Genomic DNA, 17,558 nt, shown 5'->3' with positions numbered 1-17,558 from the left:
ATTTCCGTTACCCCGAGACATCCCAGCAGTGATCGTCTTTCCGTGTAAACTGCATCTAATTGCTTTGGTCGCTCATGCAGGTCGTTCAGGTGCATTGTGGAAACGCTATAAAAACTTCATATGCTGCGGCATAGTTGCATCTGGAATAATCGAGTGCTCGATTGAAAGAAATTTTCAATTCCGTAGGAACGTAAAAAAAATTCAGTGACAATAAATAGAATTAATTTACAGTGAAGACACTTTTTATACAAAAATATAATCGAATTTTGTCCATGAAACGACATGCTTCATTGATTCAAGTAAATGTTCATACCTAACTATGTCAGCAGATATTAGTGGGATCATAATTATATAACCAAAGTTTCTCTAATTTTTTTGTGTGTGGTAGAAAAAATGTCATTTCCAAATTTTGTATAAGTAAAATGTTCTCCAACTTCATGTTAATTAAAACTGAAACGAAATCACTATGTTTCATTTAAGGTGGAATTTTAAATATATTTATATTCTATTCTTTAATATTTTGATTAATTTATACTTCAGACTAAAAAACGTGCATCAAATTATTTTTGAATTTATTTAGGACTTTACTTGAGATTTTATGGTTGATTCGGTAGCAGAAGGTCGTATCTGTCAGTCCAGATGACATTTGTCTCTTCATTAAACTGTTATTCAGTTTCAATGTTTCTAATCATTATTTCACGTTTTGAGCGTAGATACGGTAAAAAGAAAAAAAAAATATACACCGTTTTGCCTTTTTCAACAGCATGTGATATAGAGTAATACGTCATTATCCATCGAAAATATTATTCACGTTTATTTTCCGATTGAAGACTGCTTTTCTGGAATAGAACAATCGTGTAAGAACTCACGAATCAAGTTGAAAGTAATGCAAGGAAAAAATTTTTAAAATTAGTTGTAAAATAGACATAGTATGCGGAATCTATGGAGCGTTAATCCAGGACGTAAAAAGTCACGTCGCAAAGGACTCTAACCTCGAGAGTGCTAATCCTGGACGTCAAGACCTACCACGTAGAGGACCCGGAGCGCCAAGCCTACCGATCACGAGTCTTGGAAGTTAAGACTCACCATGTAAAGGACCTGGACATCCAAAACTACGGAGGGCTAGTCTTGGAAGTTGGGACTCGCCAGATAAAGGACCTGGACATCCAAAACTACGAAGCGTTAGTCCTGGTAGTTGAAATCCAGCAGGTAAAGGACCTGAAGAGCCAGAACTATGAAGCGTTAGTCTTGGTAGTTGAGATCCACCAGGTACAGGACCTGGACATCCAGAACTACGAAGCGTTAGTCCTGGTAGTTGAAATCCAGCAGGTAAAGAACTTGAAGAGCCAGAACTATGAAGCGTTAGTCCTGGTAGTTGAGATCCAGCAGGTACAGGACCTGGACATCCAGAACTATGAAGCGTTAGTCCTGGAAGTTGAAATCCAGCAAGTAAAGAACTTGAAGAGCCAGAACTATGAAGCGTTAGTCTTGGTAGTTGAGATCCAGCAGGTACAGGACCTGGACATCCAAAACTACGAAGCGTTAGTCCTGGTAGTTGAAATCCAGCAGGTAAAGGACCTGAAGAGCCAGAACTATGAAGCGTTAGTCCTGGTAGTTGAGATCCAGCAGGTACAGGACCTGGACATCCAGAACTATGAAGCGTTAGTCCTGGAAGTTGAAATCCAGCAAGTAAAGAACTTGAAGAGCCAGAACTATGAAGCGTTAGTCTTGGTAGTTGAGATCCACCAGGTACAGGACCTGGACATCCAGAACTATGAAGCGTTAGTCCTGGAAGTTGAAATCCAGCAAGTAAATAACTTGAAGAGCCAGAACTATGAAGCGTTAGTCTTGGTAGTTGAGATCCAGCAGGTACAGGACCTGGACATCCAAAACTACGAAGCGTTAGTCCTGGTAGTTGAAATCCAGCAAGCAAAGAACTTGAAGAGCCAGAACTATGAAGCGTTAGTCCTGGTAGTTGAGATCCAGCAGGTACAGGACCTGGACATCCAAAACTACGAAGCGTTAGTCCTGGTAGTTGAAATCCAGCAAGCAAAGAACTTGAAGAGCCAGAACTATGAAGCGTTAGTCCTGGTCGTTGAGATCCAGCAGGTACAGGACCTGGACATCAAAATTACGAAGCGTTAGTCCTGGAAGTTGAGATCCAGCAGGTACAGGACCTGGACATCCAAAACTATGAAGCGTTAGTCCTGGTAGTTGAAATCCAGCAGGTAAAGGAACTGAAGAGCCAGAACTATGAAGCGTTAGTCTTGGTAGTTGAGATCCAGCAGGTACAGGACCTGGACATCCAAACTTACGAAGCGTTAGTCCTGGAAGTCGAAATCCAGCAAGTAAAGAACTTGAAGAGCTAGAACTATGAAGCGTTAGTCCTGGTAGTTGAGATCCAGCAGGTACAGGACCTGGACATCCAAAACTACGAAGCGTTAGTCCTGGTAGTTGAAATCCAGCAAGCAAAGAACTTGAAGAGCCAGAACTATGAAGCGTTAGTCCTGGTAGTTGAGATCCAGCAGGTACGGGACCTGGACATCCAAAACTACGAAGCGTTAGTCCTGGAAATCGAAATCCAGCAGGTAGAGAATATGGAGCGCAGAATCAAGAGGTAGAGAACCGGGTGCTCGAAATCTGCGGAGCGCGATTTTCGTACGTCCACTCTACTGCGCGTTTATTTCCAGACTGAGGAATTCGGCAAACTGATTTTCGTCGTTGACGGTTATCGATCGATGACGTAACAGGAGAAAAAATTTTCGCTAACGTCAAAATAGAACGTTTGGACATCCGGACATTCAAAATTTCCGCCTTTCAGCTTTAATATAGCGAATATTTGATTCATAGGTACACTGAACAATGATTGATAATTGAGGTAACCGTCTTACCAACATCTTAATCAATATCGGGACAACACAAAGGATGATAAACTCCACATACATGTGACAAGCTATAGATTCTCGGACAACTCGACGTGGATGGTGTATATTTTTGCCAAAGAATCAAGAGCAACAGAAAGAAGATCAAGAGAATAAGTACACAAAGCATTTCACAAGCCTCTTCTTGAAAAGGACGGGATCGTGGCGCATGCAGGGGCACCGTTACCGAAGCAGTTTCGACCCCGAAGGATCATAGCATGAAATCGCTACGCATCGCGGCATGGGCTGCTTCTCACCTGCCGTACAGGTGCCCCCACTACCATAGGGTGCCCACCTATCCCATACAGTCTACACGTCTCACATTAAAGCGCCTGCATGTGGATTCACTCTGTCTCTGTGTGAATATTGCCGCATGCTCGGCTTACCGCGAGATTGACTGTAGGTATAAGATGGATAGACAGATTGTCGAGTGTTGAAATAAGATATTTAAACGAGGTTGATTTTTTCGGCTAAAATGATGAAAAGGGGCGAATTCAGGCGGTCTATTGATCAAATATTGACCAGTTTTGTCAATTTTATAACGAGATATTAGTGAGAGTAAAAATTGAAGTGGTATAGATATACAAATTTTGATAATGGTGATGATAGGAAACGAACATTGAGCGAGTAACCAATTTTATTTTACCTTATCTTCATGAATTGAGTGGAAAAATTGATCAATTTGAGGTAGGTACATTAGGTGGGAACTGAAAGTGGATTAAGGGTTGATTAACTCTGTCATTTCGTGTACACCGATCACTTTGTTTATTGTGAAACAGATCTGAAGAAATGTATCTTATATATTTGCCGTTCAAACTGTGTTCCGCGACGGGTAGAGACAATTTTATTTCTGCATTCACTTTTCTTTTTTACCACACTTGTTCTAGTTTTCGTTCGATTTTTAAGGATACGCATTTTTTGTACAAGGGAATTTAAAACGAACAATATCAGCGAAGTATCTTAAAATTTCCAGAAAAGCTTCGGAAAGTGAGTTCTTTTGGAACGGGATATAAATATTTTCACAATAAGCGCGAGTTATTCACATGCGAAGAATACCCAATTATTCGTAACGGTTTGGAACTATATTGAGAAGTGAGCTAGATATCGAATACCGGAAATGATTGGGAAGTAATGCAAGATAATTAGAAATGTCGTTAACTTGTGCATTGAAGTAGTGCACAAATCTGTTTGTTCGATAAGATAACCGAGTGTCCGAAAATGATTAGAAACGCATTACATCAAAGTCTTGCTTGACGTTTCCAGCATGGTCGAACAGTACATGCAACACTACCGTTCCAACTTGGCATTCAATAGGTCAATGGAATTTAAAGGAATTTACCATCTCCGATGAGTCTTTCGTTTTCATTTTCTTGTCAATCGATGTTGCTCGTGCCTAAATTGGATTCTTGTCGAATACTGCGAGCCAGTGAAAACCGCCAATTCTGTAGTTGATAAGCTAAGGTTTGTATCGGGCATACAGTTTCCGTTAAAAGGTATCACAAATAAAAATATGATAAAAGAAAGGTTCAAGATGAATTTAATTGGAACGATCTTTTCTTGACATGTGAAGAATTTTTCAATACGGCAAAAACAGATCCGACTATTTGTCACTCTGACGAAAATGAAGCGTACGGAATATCTAAAGAACATTACAGGCGATGTAAATTGGAACAATTTCACATTTTTTGCACACTTGTTTGATACAATTAATGTGCTCACACTTTTCCTCGATACTTCATAATTTTACCCATGGTATCTTCAAGCGATGACAGTATTCTACGATTCCCTTACATGCACAAACACGTACTATTCATGCAAATTCAATGTATTATGGTCCGTTATGTTTGTAAAGAAATTTTTTAAAGCCCTCCAGATGAATTTCTTCTGTCGCCTTCTCGGTAATTGGTGACAGAAATTGATTTCAGATGATGTGTTTAAGAAACCATTCACAATTGAAATTCCGATTTCAGCAATTGAAGACCCTAACAATGACGTGATTTTTTCTAACGATAACAGCAACCAAAATTCCTTCATTCGGATATGCGATTCTTATTTCCTTGCACGTTTCGCAGAGTAAAATAAAACTCGATAAATTCCAGTATCTACACTGAGAAAAATTTCATTTGTTACGGTAACTAGAAAAATTCAGTAAAACAGGTACCTATCGTTAAAAAAAGTCAAGAAAATACAGTAACAGTGATCGTAATGAGAAAGAATAGTAACGGATACAAGACTTTTCGGTAACAGCTAAAAAACTAATTTTCATTTTTTACCTAGAACTATATTTTTCGATCGTGGTGAAAAATGAAAATAGTTGAGGACTGAACGGTAACCGGAACTAATAATGTCTCTCGGTATATCAATTGTTCTCACTCGAATACGGTAAGAGTAAAAAACTGCGAGTGTATCGATATTTCACCCAAAAAACAATATTAAGTAACAGACTGCGGAAGAATATTCAATAAGAAAAAGAAAGAGTGCAGTCTTGATACGGTACCAGGAACTTCAATGCATTCTGCATATATCTTTACGTATGTGTAATATAGATACATGTGAAGGAGTACAGTGATCTGTCGAGGCCAGTGTAAGCTAACAAACAATAATTACACCAATTAAGGTATAGCAAATGCGCCCGCTCGCACGCGCTGAAGATGTGAGTTATAAGGATACCGCAGGTAAGCTTTAGCAGTATGCAGTTACGAAAGCTCGTCGTAAGCAGGAACCACACACGCGAGTACGAAGTAAGCACAGGCGGCGACTAAATGCAACGAGCCGCAGCTGCGGCGCAACGGCGTTCATGCGCGGCTTAATTGTCACTCGATATCGCATTAACCCCGAATCCAGAGCGGTTTTGGTGCGCCTTATAAAAATTGCTGGACAATTAACGTGCTTCGCTCTCTTACGACGCCATCGCCGCAGCTTTTGCCTTCGAAGGTATATTTATTTCGACGCGTTTCAGTCCGCGCGCAGGGAATTCGCGAACGCCTCCGAAGACACGTACAGCGATTCTCGATGTGAACTTGAATGGAATTCAACCGGGAAAAAATACCCTCAGGCTTCGTCGTCGGATCTTTATTATAAATTGTTCATCGAAATTCACGGTGCGTTTTTTTTTTTTTTTTTTTGTTGAAATTAAGAAATATTTTCACAGGAGCGATTCACTTTCATTAAATTGACAATATTTTGTATACAATTTTGTTTATTATTTTAGGCAGTACCTATTGAAATTCAAATACACAATCAACGTTATTAATTTATCTTGAATAATACCGTTGGATCCTTATGCTCAGTTATATCAAACTTTGAAACGTGGTGAACGATAAAATCGAGCAACGCTTGTCATTCATCGCTTTCGAAAACGTTTTCGGTTATGCAATTTTCAAAAGTTTTTTCCAAAGCAAATTTTTACCATGTAATTAAATGAAAGTTTAGAAAATTCAAGGGTACGACGAAAACTGTATCCCTGTAAGAATTAGGTACGTCTTTTACAGTGAAACGACCGGTTTTATGTAGGAGCCACCGACGTATTAAAATTCAGGAGGATAAAATCTATTATTCAGAGGTAGGTAAGCTACTTCACAGTGGTTGCCTAGCCCCATGTGGCGTCCGGATTACAACCTTTTGATCTATTACCTGATTAAGAAACGTCCCTCGACATTCGGTATATCATTTATTATTCACACAGAATTTTGAAACAAAAAATTTTCCCTCCTCGTCTGCCATTTGATTGAGACGTTATATTCCATTTTCCTACACCGTTATTCGAACAAAATAGATCTAAAGATACACGCCTCGTCCCAATTTCCCGTACCTTGATAAAATCCAAACATTTTATCGCGTTTGATTTTTATTCTGATTCGGGTAAGCTCAGAAAGTGTCATTAGATTGACTTTATCTCATTTTGTTAAATATTATTGCCATAGACTCGACTTGTACGGTTAAATATAATCGAACAATAATATGTAATAACAAAAAGCAGGCTTAGTACCTACGTAAGCTGCACCTAAGGGTTGCTGAATAAGCGAAGATGATACGAGGCTAACAAGCATCCCAATGCATTTTCACCTCGTTATATCCCATAAAACAAGAATCGTCGTGCAGTCAATAGTGCAGACGTAACGTGTAGCGGTGTGAAGTGTTCTTCGGGGCTAATTTGACGGGTTGTTAGCGGATTTGTGAGCCAAAGAAACGATCGTCCAGAGTCGGAGCGTCCACTTTGTGGAGGTTTAATTAATATCCCCGAGCACTTAGTGGACTTAACGACGTCAAAGTGCAGCCTGCCCGACGTAGGCCGCTTAAATCAAAGGGTTTAGTCTTCCAGAGAGCGTTTAGGCCGTTCTATTCTCACAGAAGATGAACTCCAGCAGCCCTAGAAGTAGCCTCGGGCTCCGAGTTGGGTACGTGATTTTTTTTTTTGATAATCCATTGCGCTTCGCACCGTTCAATTATCGCCCGTTGGATTCCAATTGACGAGCTTGCGTCATGGCCGTCAGTATTATAGACACACTCGAAAATAACGTTGGCCAATTGTTATCCCATTCTTTTGTTAAATTCGGTGCACGCAAACTGTTTGAAAAGCGAGGGAACGATCATCGGGCTGATCGTTCCTTTAATTTCCACTTCGATCGGTGTGCTCAGGTATATATCCACCCTGCACCTACTCTTCTTCTGGCGATTGTTAATTATACTTGACCGACCCGCTCGACGAGGAGTCTCGACACGCGAACTGAATAATGTACAACGATATTGTCAAAGTTCAGGTCACACGCGATTAATTAAAGCATGGTGTAACGGCCGAGGCAGGTGAACGAAGAGCCACGAAGCGATCAAGGAGCAACTCTCTCGCGTCGTGCGCAACAAACATTACGACGTCGACTTCGTATTTTATTTCCCCGACATCTTTGTCGTATTAATTATATCGCTTTCGTTGCACGTATCGCAACATACGAATACCTACGCCTGGGTAAAATGATACGAATCTGGAAAAGAAATCGAACGTACAAAACGTATCGCAGGCTGGTCTCGTTTTGCACCGTGTCACAAACCCCCGCGGATGTATCACCATCAGTGATTCATTTCTTAATTTAACATTCGGAAAACGAGGAAGAAGGCTCGGATGAGTTGATCCTGCAGCGTCAGCGTCGATTGTCGCTCCGCAGGCACCAGCTGTCCCGCATTGCTGGTTCAGACGGTCTTTATACCGGCTGCCATTCGGTGCAATAAAGCATCGACTCTTTCGTTTACCTTTTTGATTAGGAGAGAGGCACTACGGCCCTGATGTTTTCTATGTGTAAATTTATTGCCGACGGGTTACACTTCGTCTAATCTCTTTATTGCCTGTACCTAACAATCTCGGGATCCCGAAACAGATTCAAGCCTGCCGCGTCGCGTTGTTTCGAGTAAAATTCCCGGCGAGTAGTATGGTTTTTTTGTTACGTTGATTTGACGCATGAGAGGTTATTTCATCGCCGAAACTCCAAACACAATGAATTACACGTTCGGTACTGTCGGTATTCCGTTTAATACATCCGTACTTTTCAGCACTTGGCGTATTGCTGAAAAGAGTGAAATTTTTCATTGCAAACGTTACACAACGGCTATGAATAGTTTTATTGATAACACCATGGGTTGGTTTTTGATCGACAGTAAATTGGTAAAGTTTCCGGTTTCAATGTACAAATGAATTTCACGTGAAATCCAACACCTTTTGAGTTTCGGAGAGGTTACTTTCAAATTCACTACCAAATTCATCTTCCGTGAAGATTCATTTTATAAAGTTGAGTTCTCTATTGGATAGATTCAATCGGCATATCAATCACTGTCGGAAGTTGTATTATAATGGAATCATCGTCGGATTATCGATCGGTGAAAGAAGCACTAACAACATAGAATAATCGTTGAGATCATTAACGTATAGGTCTGGACTTTACGACCGTCTAGATTCCAATATCCCGGTTTTAATTACGTAGGAATTAGCTAATTATGTTACGTATCGGTTATTCTGGAATTCGCCACCAGTTAGAAAATCACATCGTCAGTTATTTCAAATCACCGAAAGCCCAGAAGAAGTCTCAAAGGCTGGTAGAAGTCCCTCGAATCCATCGTAACTGCCGTTTAGAAGGCATATAGTGAATTCCAGTCGACTAAGAACTGTCTAAAGTGATTGCTGTCTAAAGTAATTTGAACTCACGGAAGTCATGATGTAAAGGAATGACATTTTTCGATCTCTTCTACACGCTGGTCAGTGCACGTGCAAGTGATTTAAAGTGAAACGATGCCACCACTGGAGTCACTGAAACGAAAGATACTCAAGACTGGCATTTAAAGTAATATCAAGAAGAGTACGAACGTCTTGAGCACCGTCCACGCAAATCGGCTTTTGGGTTACACGGATCGAAGCCGTGAAGTGGTTAATGATGACCGTGTGAGTCTGGTCTAATAACCAGCTTCCAAATACTGGGGCACACCCGAGGTCACACCTGCGTCCTGCACCCGAGTCTAAGAACGTTGGGAACAATGGATGACGTGCAGCCCGATTCGTGTAAAGAGAAGACAGGCTACCGACAAAGATCGGAATCGGAACCGCGCCGAAAACTGAGAAGGCAAAACTCTCGTTAGGCCTAGAACAAGATTAGAGGCTAATGTCTTGTCCCCCTTGACGTGATTTCCCGAGCCAATATACCTTATCGCTCGTATCTGCATCTGCTTCTTGCGGTAATTAATTTCCCCAACACCTTCAACGTTAACGCATTGATTTGACCGTCAAAAGGTTGTCACAATTGGGTCGAAGGAAGGATTTCCGGGTGAACTGGTAAGTCGAGAAGATATGAGGTTACGCTTACAGGTATCCTAGGATATGAAGTTGGTCACTCGATGCTCAGGGAAGAGAGACGCTTGAAAAGAGTACGTGTTAAAAGGTGTATTTTATAATCGTATTGCATCGTATCGTATTCAATGAAGTTGATGAATACTAAACACATGATCAACCTGATCATCGAAACGGTAAGATTTTTGGCTCATGTTTGATCTGGTACAAAGAGCAAGTGTACTGAACCCGAAATAAGGAAGTTCACAACCATTCTATGGTAGTGGTACTTATGCTATATGTTAGTAATGCATCGTACTTTTTGGCTCGTAGGTGATACGACTCGTTGATGTCGTGATTGTCAGGGATTGTTTTTAATTCGACTCATCGTGACTGATTGAGTTTTCAATGTGCGTTCGGCGAAGCGCTTCGCGACGCGTGCCTTACCTTGCACCAGGACTCCTGGACGCTGTCTGTCTGATGATAATTTGAAGACGAACGGAGGATGGTGGAGAGATAATGTTATACGGGATTGGATGGCAGAAAGGTGCATGCCTGCTCAAGTACGCATATTCGGTTGGTTTTATCGGGCTTTCATCGGTCGTTACTTACGCTCGATTTCACATTCGCCTCGGTTAATTATTATGGCCAGATACAACTCGAGCACGTGCGCCTGGGTAGTGAGCTGACGCCTTTGCATGTGCCCCGGTAAAGTAGGTAGGTAAATTAATGCGTGTCAGACGGATTGTCACTCGGTATAATATACGCTACGGTACCAGGACGGAAATTTGACCGGGATAAATACACACGCACGGTGACGACGTAATGATATTAAGTTTGGTCGTGTCAACTTGCAGCCGCACATTGGTAGACGGAAAACACGAACGCGAGGTAATTCGGAGTGTTTCAGAAATGGCTATCTTTGATTGTAAATCTTAATTGACCCCCCCTCAAATTTCACTGCATTTGAATATTTAACAGAGAAACTCAGCCGTTTTCATATAATATATTCATATGCTGAGAGAAATTTTTAGTTCCGGTTACCGCTCAGTCCTTGACTATTTTCATTTTTTAGCACAATCGAAAAATATAGTTCTAGGTAAACAATGAAAATTAGTTTTCTAGCCGGAAAGTCTAGTATCCGTTACTATTCTTTCTCATTACGATCGCTGTTGCTATATTTTCTTGTAACTGTTGCTTGTGCAACAATAAATTGATGTTACAGCCTTATTTAACTAAAAAAGTAGAGTAAACCTCACAAACTGATATTGCGTTGCGATAACCAAAAAAGGATCGACGATAGCGCAAAATGGTTACGCGTACCTCGTTTTTCGAAATTCCAACAATATTCAAACAGTTTTTTCAACGATACCTGTTTTACCGAATTTTTCTACTTACTGTAACAAATGAAATTTTTCTCAGTGTGCTGACATTGAGTATTACATTTATCTTTCTTCGGATTAATCCTGTTTTTGAAAAAATTTTTCCAACCAAATTGTAACAATATTGAATATTTGTATCTGCTTCTTGAGGATGGCAACGAGATCGTCAAATCATCTTTCAACTGGTTTATTACCTAGAGAGATTTGTGAGCAACTGCCGGATGTCGTATAATTGTTGCAAGTGACTAAGATCGGCGGTTGCTGAATCACAACTGCAGCTTATGTCGCGAACTTAGAATGTATAACTAAATTTATCAGATGTAATTGAGATCCTAAGATTATGGCACTCAGCTTCTGGTTCTCTGAGGTTCTCTCTCATTAAAATAAAAGTATTCAGCTCTGGAATTGATTCAATTTTATACGAACGCTTATTGTTTTTCACAAGGATACGGAATAAAAATTGCTTGATACCGCAATAGTCGAAAAATTGTTGCAACCTGATTGTCCCTGTACTGTAAATCGAGGAAATTTATTTTCTTAGAATGGTAAAACGAATTCAACATGAAATTCGATAATTTTTTGCAGGTTAACATAAAATTTTGCAGACGAAAAGATAGATTGGTAGTTGTGCTAATTTTTTTTTTTTTTTGATGGACCCTCTAACCAATCCCAAGCTAAGAATCTTAGTTCCTACGTAAGATTTCTGAGTTATCTAAAAAACAATATAATCACTGTGGAGAAATAAGCCAACGCCATTGAAAAATTTTTCTTTTACAATTTTGAAATAGATTTCGATAGTTTGTTTCGAGCATTGTATTTGTTTCGGTATACTTATCAGAAGTCTAAAAGTTTTTCACAGAAACGTATTTATTCGTATTTTAATTTGAACGTTTTACTGGCCGAACAAAGTAGAGTTTCGAAGTTATTTATGAAATTTTTCAAAAAATTCACAAGTGACCCGAAAATACAAATGTGTAGATTATAAGGTATAGCAAGAATTCCCAAAGTTATGATACATATATATATTAAGTTCGGTCACAAGCTAGGTCCAACTTTAGTCTGATAACTGGTCAAACTGCCCAAATTTACTAGCAGTGGAAACGATTAACACGAAGTATCCGTGTAAGTCAGTGATCCCTGAGTTGAATAATTCCTACCTCTTGTTTTTCACTCAATTAGGAAAGAACAGTTAGCTATTACACACCGATATACGTACAATACACGAAACCGTTGATGCTGTGCGGTACAATACCACCGTACGCGTCGTCATAAATTCTAGTGCCGAAACCGCAAAAAGCAATCCGATCAGCGGGTGCCGTTTTCTCTCCCCCTCCCCTCCTCGGAGTGCGAGTAGTCCGGCGTCGGATTTGACCGTTATGTTGTCGGCCTGTTCGGTAGTGCGCAGAGCAAGGATCGCGAAGGTTTGTGGCGCGAGGCGCATATGTGGGCAACCCGTCCAGCCGCTACGGCACGGCGGTTCCTGGGTCCGTTCGTTCGTCCACTGCACCGGAGTTTCGTTGGGCCTCGGGCCTGCCTGCCAGATGTCATCGGGGCTACCAGATCCGCCGGGTCCTACGTGCGTCGGCGCTAGCACCAACGCAGCACCGCTTTCTCCTACACAGAGCCACCAGGGAAGCCCGGAGAAGTCCGATTCGCCCGGCTGCCTGACGCTGCATCGCTACGGCGCAGGCATACGGGGCATACGGGGCTCGCGCGCACGCATGTCTCTGTGTGCGCGCGCACTCGCGCCCACACATGCGCACGACGCCCGTGAGCCGGAGAGCTGTAAAGAGGGAAAAGGAAAAAACTAATAGGCCATCGGCGTGCGCCTGTCGCGTGCCGAGGGGAACCGCCGTTACCAGGGAGAAGCGGGTGTCGCGGCGCGTGCTGGACGCATGTGTGTGTTAAAGCGCGTGCTGGAGTGTGGGAGTCCGGAGGTGGGGTAACCGCCGGATACCGGGGAAGGAGTTATGGTTCGCCCGACAAAACCGAGAGGAAGATCTTTCGCTAAGCGCTACCTCCACCCACTGTCTTGATTGATAGCGCCGATACGTTCAACGAGATTATCCACTCTACCCCTGTAAAATAGTAATTTATACACCTACGCGCAAGCGTGGAGAAACACCGGTTTGTACTGTCAGAATCTCGGATTTTTTTTTTTTTTTTGTCGATGATTTATTTCACATTGTTCAAATCTGTCTACGAATGATTTTGACGATAATCGAAATACGTGTGATTTGACTTACTGAATAGGATCAGACACTACGAAAAACACTCTGATCAATTATGATAATGTTTCGTCTGGTAAAGTTTCTTTAACCATAAATCTTTTCGGGATCCGGTTTTTTCTACAACAACCAAAAAACACTTTCCGGATTTTACATTACCGAATGTCTGGGAATTTATCCGAATTATTATCCAATTTATTTCTGTCGGGTGATAAGGGTGACATGTACCTAAAGAAAAAGAGATGCGATGAAAATTGTAAACCAATCCGATATCACAAAGGAAAGTTACTTGCCTCAATTATTCATCGTTAGATTTGAAGAAATAGTGCATCGCTTAAAAACGAGTTTAAAAACGTCGATGACCAAAATACCGGACTTTGCTTAACTCGACTGATATTTCAATTCTTCAACACCTAACGATATGCGATTTATCCAAGCTTGAATGAAACGAAGTCGATTCGATTAATGAAAATTCGTATTTCTCCCAATTGCATTAAATTTACCATCAGTGTAATTTCAAGCCGAGGGTATAAAGATGTCGAATTTTAATGACTTGATGAAAGGCGCGCCTGGTACACCGGCAACCCTCGTATCCCTGCCAGGATTATAATTTACGGTTTATCTTGTTGCAAATTGTGGATCAGGGTGGTCTTCTCTTGCGCGTGTGAGGGTGGGAGAACTCAGGATACTGAAATTCGTCGGTGAATAAGCCGCAGCTGCTCTTCACCGTACGCGTATGAGAAACTCGACTCTCTATCTCTATCCATCATTTGATGCTCTCTTTGTTTGCCTTCTTCTCCATTTAGCAAATACTTGTCGAGAGATATTCACTATGCAAGCCTAACCTCGATTTTGTGCTTCGTGAAAAAAACGCGTAACATACTATTGTTATAGATAGAATCGTGTGCAACAAGGAGGTAACGGTCTTTTTGCCTCGCGTGTTTGCCAACTTATGCTCGGCCCGAAATGACCGACTTTGCCTCCTTGTTACACAATATATTATTTTCAGCCAACTTCAGCTCCGCAAATGCGTCCAATTATCCATTGCTCGTTATACGGTAAAATACCGTAACCTTATCCTATTATCACCGATGTGTTGAGAAATGTCTTCTGCACAGTCCGTTGTCATAAGTAATATTTGATTCGTTGTCGGTCGTTAGTAAATGTTGATGAATTTGAAAAAAATGAAAGAGCTCGTCCAAGGATCGCTAGAAATGATTCCGTTGGAAACTTTGAAGCATCTTAAAAAACCTAACTTCTAGGGTTAGATAGTTGCCAAAATGCGATCTTGGAAAGTGCTGAAGCTACAGGACAATATCTCTAAACTTACAGAAAAATGCAGGTAATCCAATCTGAATGGAACGCTGGATGACTTCTGATTGCGGTGAAATGAATGGCTGCACGTAATTCATAATTTTAATAACAGGTTCATAGTTTTGGATAAATTAAGCCGTGTAAATTTCGCTATCAATCACCTCAGTTATGGCAATGACCGATTTTTGTAAAACGTCAACTACATTGAGAGAAATTTTTAGTTCCGGTTACCGATCAGTCCTTGACTATTTTTATTTTTTACCGCGATCGAAAAATATAGTTCCAGGTACAAAATGAAAATTAGTTTTCTAGCTGTTACTAGAAAGTCTAGTATCAGTTACTATTCTTTCTCATTACGATCACTGTTACCATATTTTCTTGCAACTGTTGCGAAAATTTAATGCTTGTGAAACAATAAATTGACGTTAAAGCCTTATTCAACTAAAAAAGTAGAGTAAACCTTATAAACTGATTTTGCGTTGCAATAACCGAAAAAGGATGGACGATAGTGCAAAATGGTTAAACGTACCTCGTTTTTCATAATTCCAAGAATATTCAAACAGTTTTTCTACGATGCCTATTTTACTGAATTTTTCTAGTTACTATAACAAATGAAATTTTTCTCAGTTTACTGCATGGATACGAATGCGTTCACGAGGTTAATTTTCGAAATACTCAAGAATGAAATTCAAAAAAATGGAAAGTAGCACGCGCAACAATAGAGCTCGGTATGTAACGATTTGCGCCTTGCTCAAGGATAAATAATGGAAAATGGTGCGATCATCATCAGACGCAAGTAGTACCTTCGATAAAATCACATTCTTTAGTTGAGCATCACAGTGTCCCTTCTGCATTCCAGCGAAATGGAGAAAATGCGATAGTGCACAGCAGGTGTGAGCCAATAGAAATACCTGCCTTATCCGTTCTTTACTGGAGGGTGCATGTATAATAAGAAATCATGAGCAGTCCAGTGCAGCTATGGTGCAAAAGTAATATGGCTTGGTCAACTACCGTCACGATTCTCAGTGCTAACGGCGAAGTGACAGTTGCTGTATCACTGGCAGTTGTCAATGTTCAAAAATACGATTTTCTCTCGTCTTTCCGTCGTTAGATGTAATCTGGCTAATGTTGTACGATACAATAAAGTAAAATGTTATCCCGTGATTGATTTGCGCCTAAAAGAACTTCGATCTTCCAGTCAGTGACGAATATATATATATATATATATCAAAACGATTTCAAATTCTAAACTCCAGTAACTCTCTTGACCATACGATTACAGATATTCACGACTCCATTGCCTAAACGAAAGCTGACTCCGAGCATAGTTACAGGAGCGTGACTTTTCTCTGCCGACACGTGTCGGAGCGTGTCACTGTCATTGGCGGAGGCATTTTGTGAACATGAACAGTAGATAAGTAGCGAAGCCTGTCCAGCTCAAGATGAAGTGAACTAAAACTTACGCATTCGTATTGGTCACGTGATCTCAGTTAACGGCTTATTCTTGTTTTCCACCACCCACCAATGTCGGTGGAGCCTTGCGTCATTCTGTGCTCAGCAAGCTTCCGCCAATGGGAACCTTGCACAGAGCAGGATGCTTTGATGATACCTTCGTTGTACACCTTTCCTCGCTTAGGGTGCGTTCCTGATGGTGCCCACCCCGCATACGCTTGTGCCATCATCAGTAGGGCCGTTTCCCTGATCGTCATCCGCGCGGAACCATCCCTAAGGTAAAAACAAACCAAGGGTTGGCCGTTGCTAAACCGTACTTTCTACAATGGTAACGTACTTCTGTTTGAGCTGTGAGTATAGTCAGTGTTTTTCACGTATAAGTCTGACGTTTAATCCGCAAGGTAAGCGGATGTAGTACTCAATTAATTGTTACCAGTGTTCACACGGTACTTTGATGACTTTTTTGATCGAAGGTACATTCGTGATGTTATAAGGCACGCAATTACTCTTTGCATATGTTTCTGGTGGTTCTATTTCTATAAGAAGACCGGTTACAGCCTCTGCTCGGCTCGTTCATACTTTAATCCTCATTCCATTTTCATATTGAAATTTTTAACTCTAAAGCGACTAGTCTTCAGTAAAACAACGAATGAAGATTCGATACCACGGAATCGAAATAGTCGAGTTGTTAACGGTCCGTATTAGTAAAGTTTTCTAATTTCGATACGTACATGATAATTCTTAATGGTCTGCATACATCGGGAAGGTCAACATTCATTACAGCTTGCAGGATTGACGAGGATTTACCAGTGATTTTTAGATCCTTATTTTAGTCAGACGCTTAACGAAAATTTCGGTATTCTCGATATATAAACCAGTTCTTATTTCTTTTCGTTCCATATTCATGAGAACCAATCACAAACACTTCGTGAGCTTGAGAGATTTAAAATTTCTCTCGGACACAAGGAACAGTTTGTCAGAAACTAACTTCAGAATTCCAAATACTGTGTTGCTCAAAAGAATGTAGGAAATCGGAAAATCTACCACTGTTCTTTTGCTCAGGTCTGCAAAATGCTCTGAGTACAATGGGTTTGAATAGTTCCAAGTGTGGATAAAGTTGTGCCCGAAACAAGTACTTGTAAGTTTAAAGAAAAATTGAGGTTTTTCGGGAGTTATGTATCAAAAACTGCAGTTACGCGCCAAATGATGATGGATGTGACAAGACGATTCCATAAATTCTACCCCTTATTCATCTTAATTCCAGTCTACGTATGAGGTTCAGTGCCGGACACACACGTGCCGATGGATACCATTCGGTGGTCTTGAGGCAAGGAAACGAGCGAAAGTCGATTGTCGCAAGTATTCTCATATTTACGAGTATACTTTATGAAGATACTGATCAGGCGTCTATCTTTTGTACCATCTCGCTATCAGGATGCTTGACGCATGCAGGGCA

At 40.8% G+C, this 17,558-nt stretch overlaps 2 protein-coding genes across 2 annotated transcripts in view; both read right to left on the bottom strand.

Annotated features, from left to right (window-relative positions):
• LOC107218773 (kelch-like protein diablo) overlaps positions 1–17,558 on the bottom strand; it is a 137,134-nt gene that overhangs the window by 52,854 nt on the left and 66,722 nt on the right. Inside the window, exon 2 of the mRNA XM_046732963.1 lies at positions 16,114–16,375. The gene's annotated coding sequence lies outside the window, so the exon portion shown is untranslated. The remainder of the gene's footprint in view (positions 1–16,113; positions 16,376–17,558) is intronic.
• On the bottom strand, positions 1,076–16,359 carry LOC124293022 (elastin-like). Its single transcript, XM_046731918.1, has 3 exons — positions 16,173–16,359; positions 2,178–2,567; positions 1,076–2,118 (listed from the first exon to the last, which is right to left on the bottom strand). The coding sequence occupies exons 1-3, from the start codon at positions 16,357–16,359 to the stop codon at positions 1,076–1,078; spliced, it is 1,620 nt and encodes a 539-aa protein (XP_046587874.1).

Source organism: Neodiprion lecontei, chromosome 2 (assembly GCF_021901455.1).
Source record: "Neodiprion lecontei isolate iyNeoLeco1 chromosome 2, iyNeoLeco1.1, whole genome shotgun sequence".
Lineage (NCBI taxonomy): Eukaryota > Metazoa > Arthropoda > Insecta > Hymenoptera > Diprionidae > Neodiprion > Neodiprion lecontei.
Note: the sequence above shows the minus strand (reverse complement) of the source record. Positions and strands in the feature narration are given on the sequence as shown.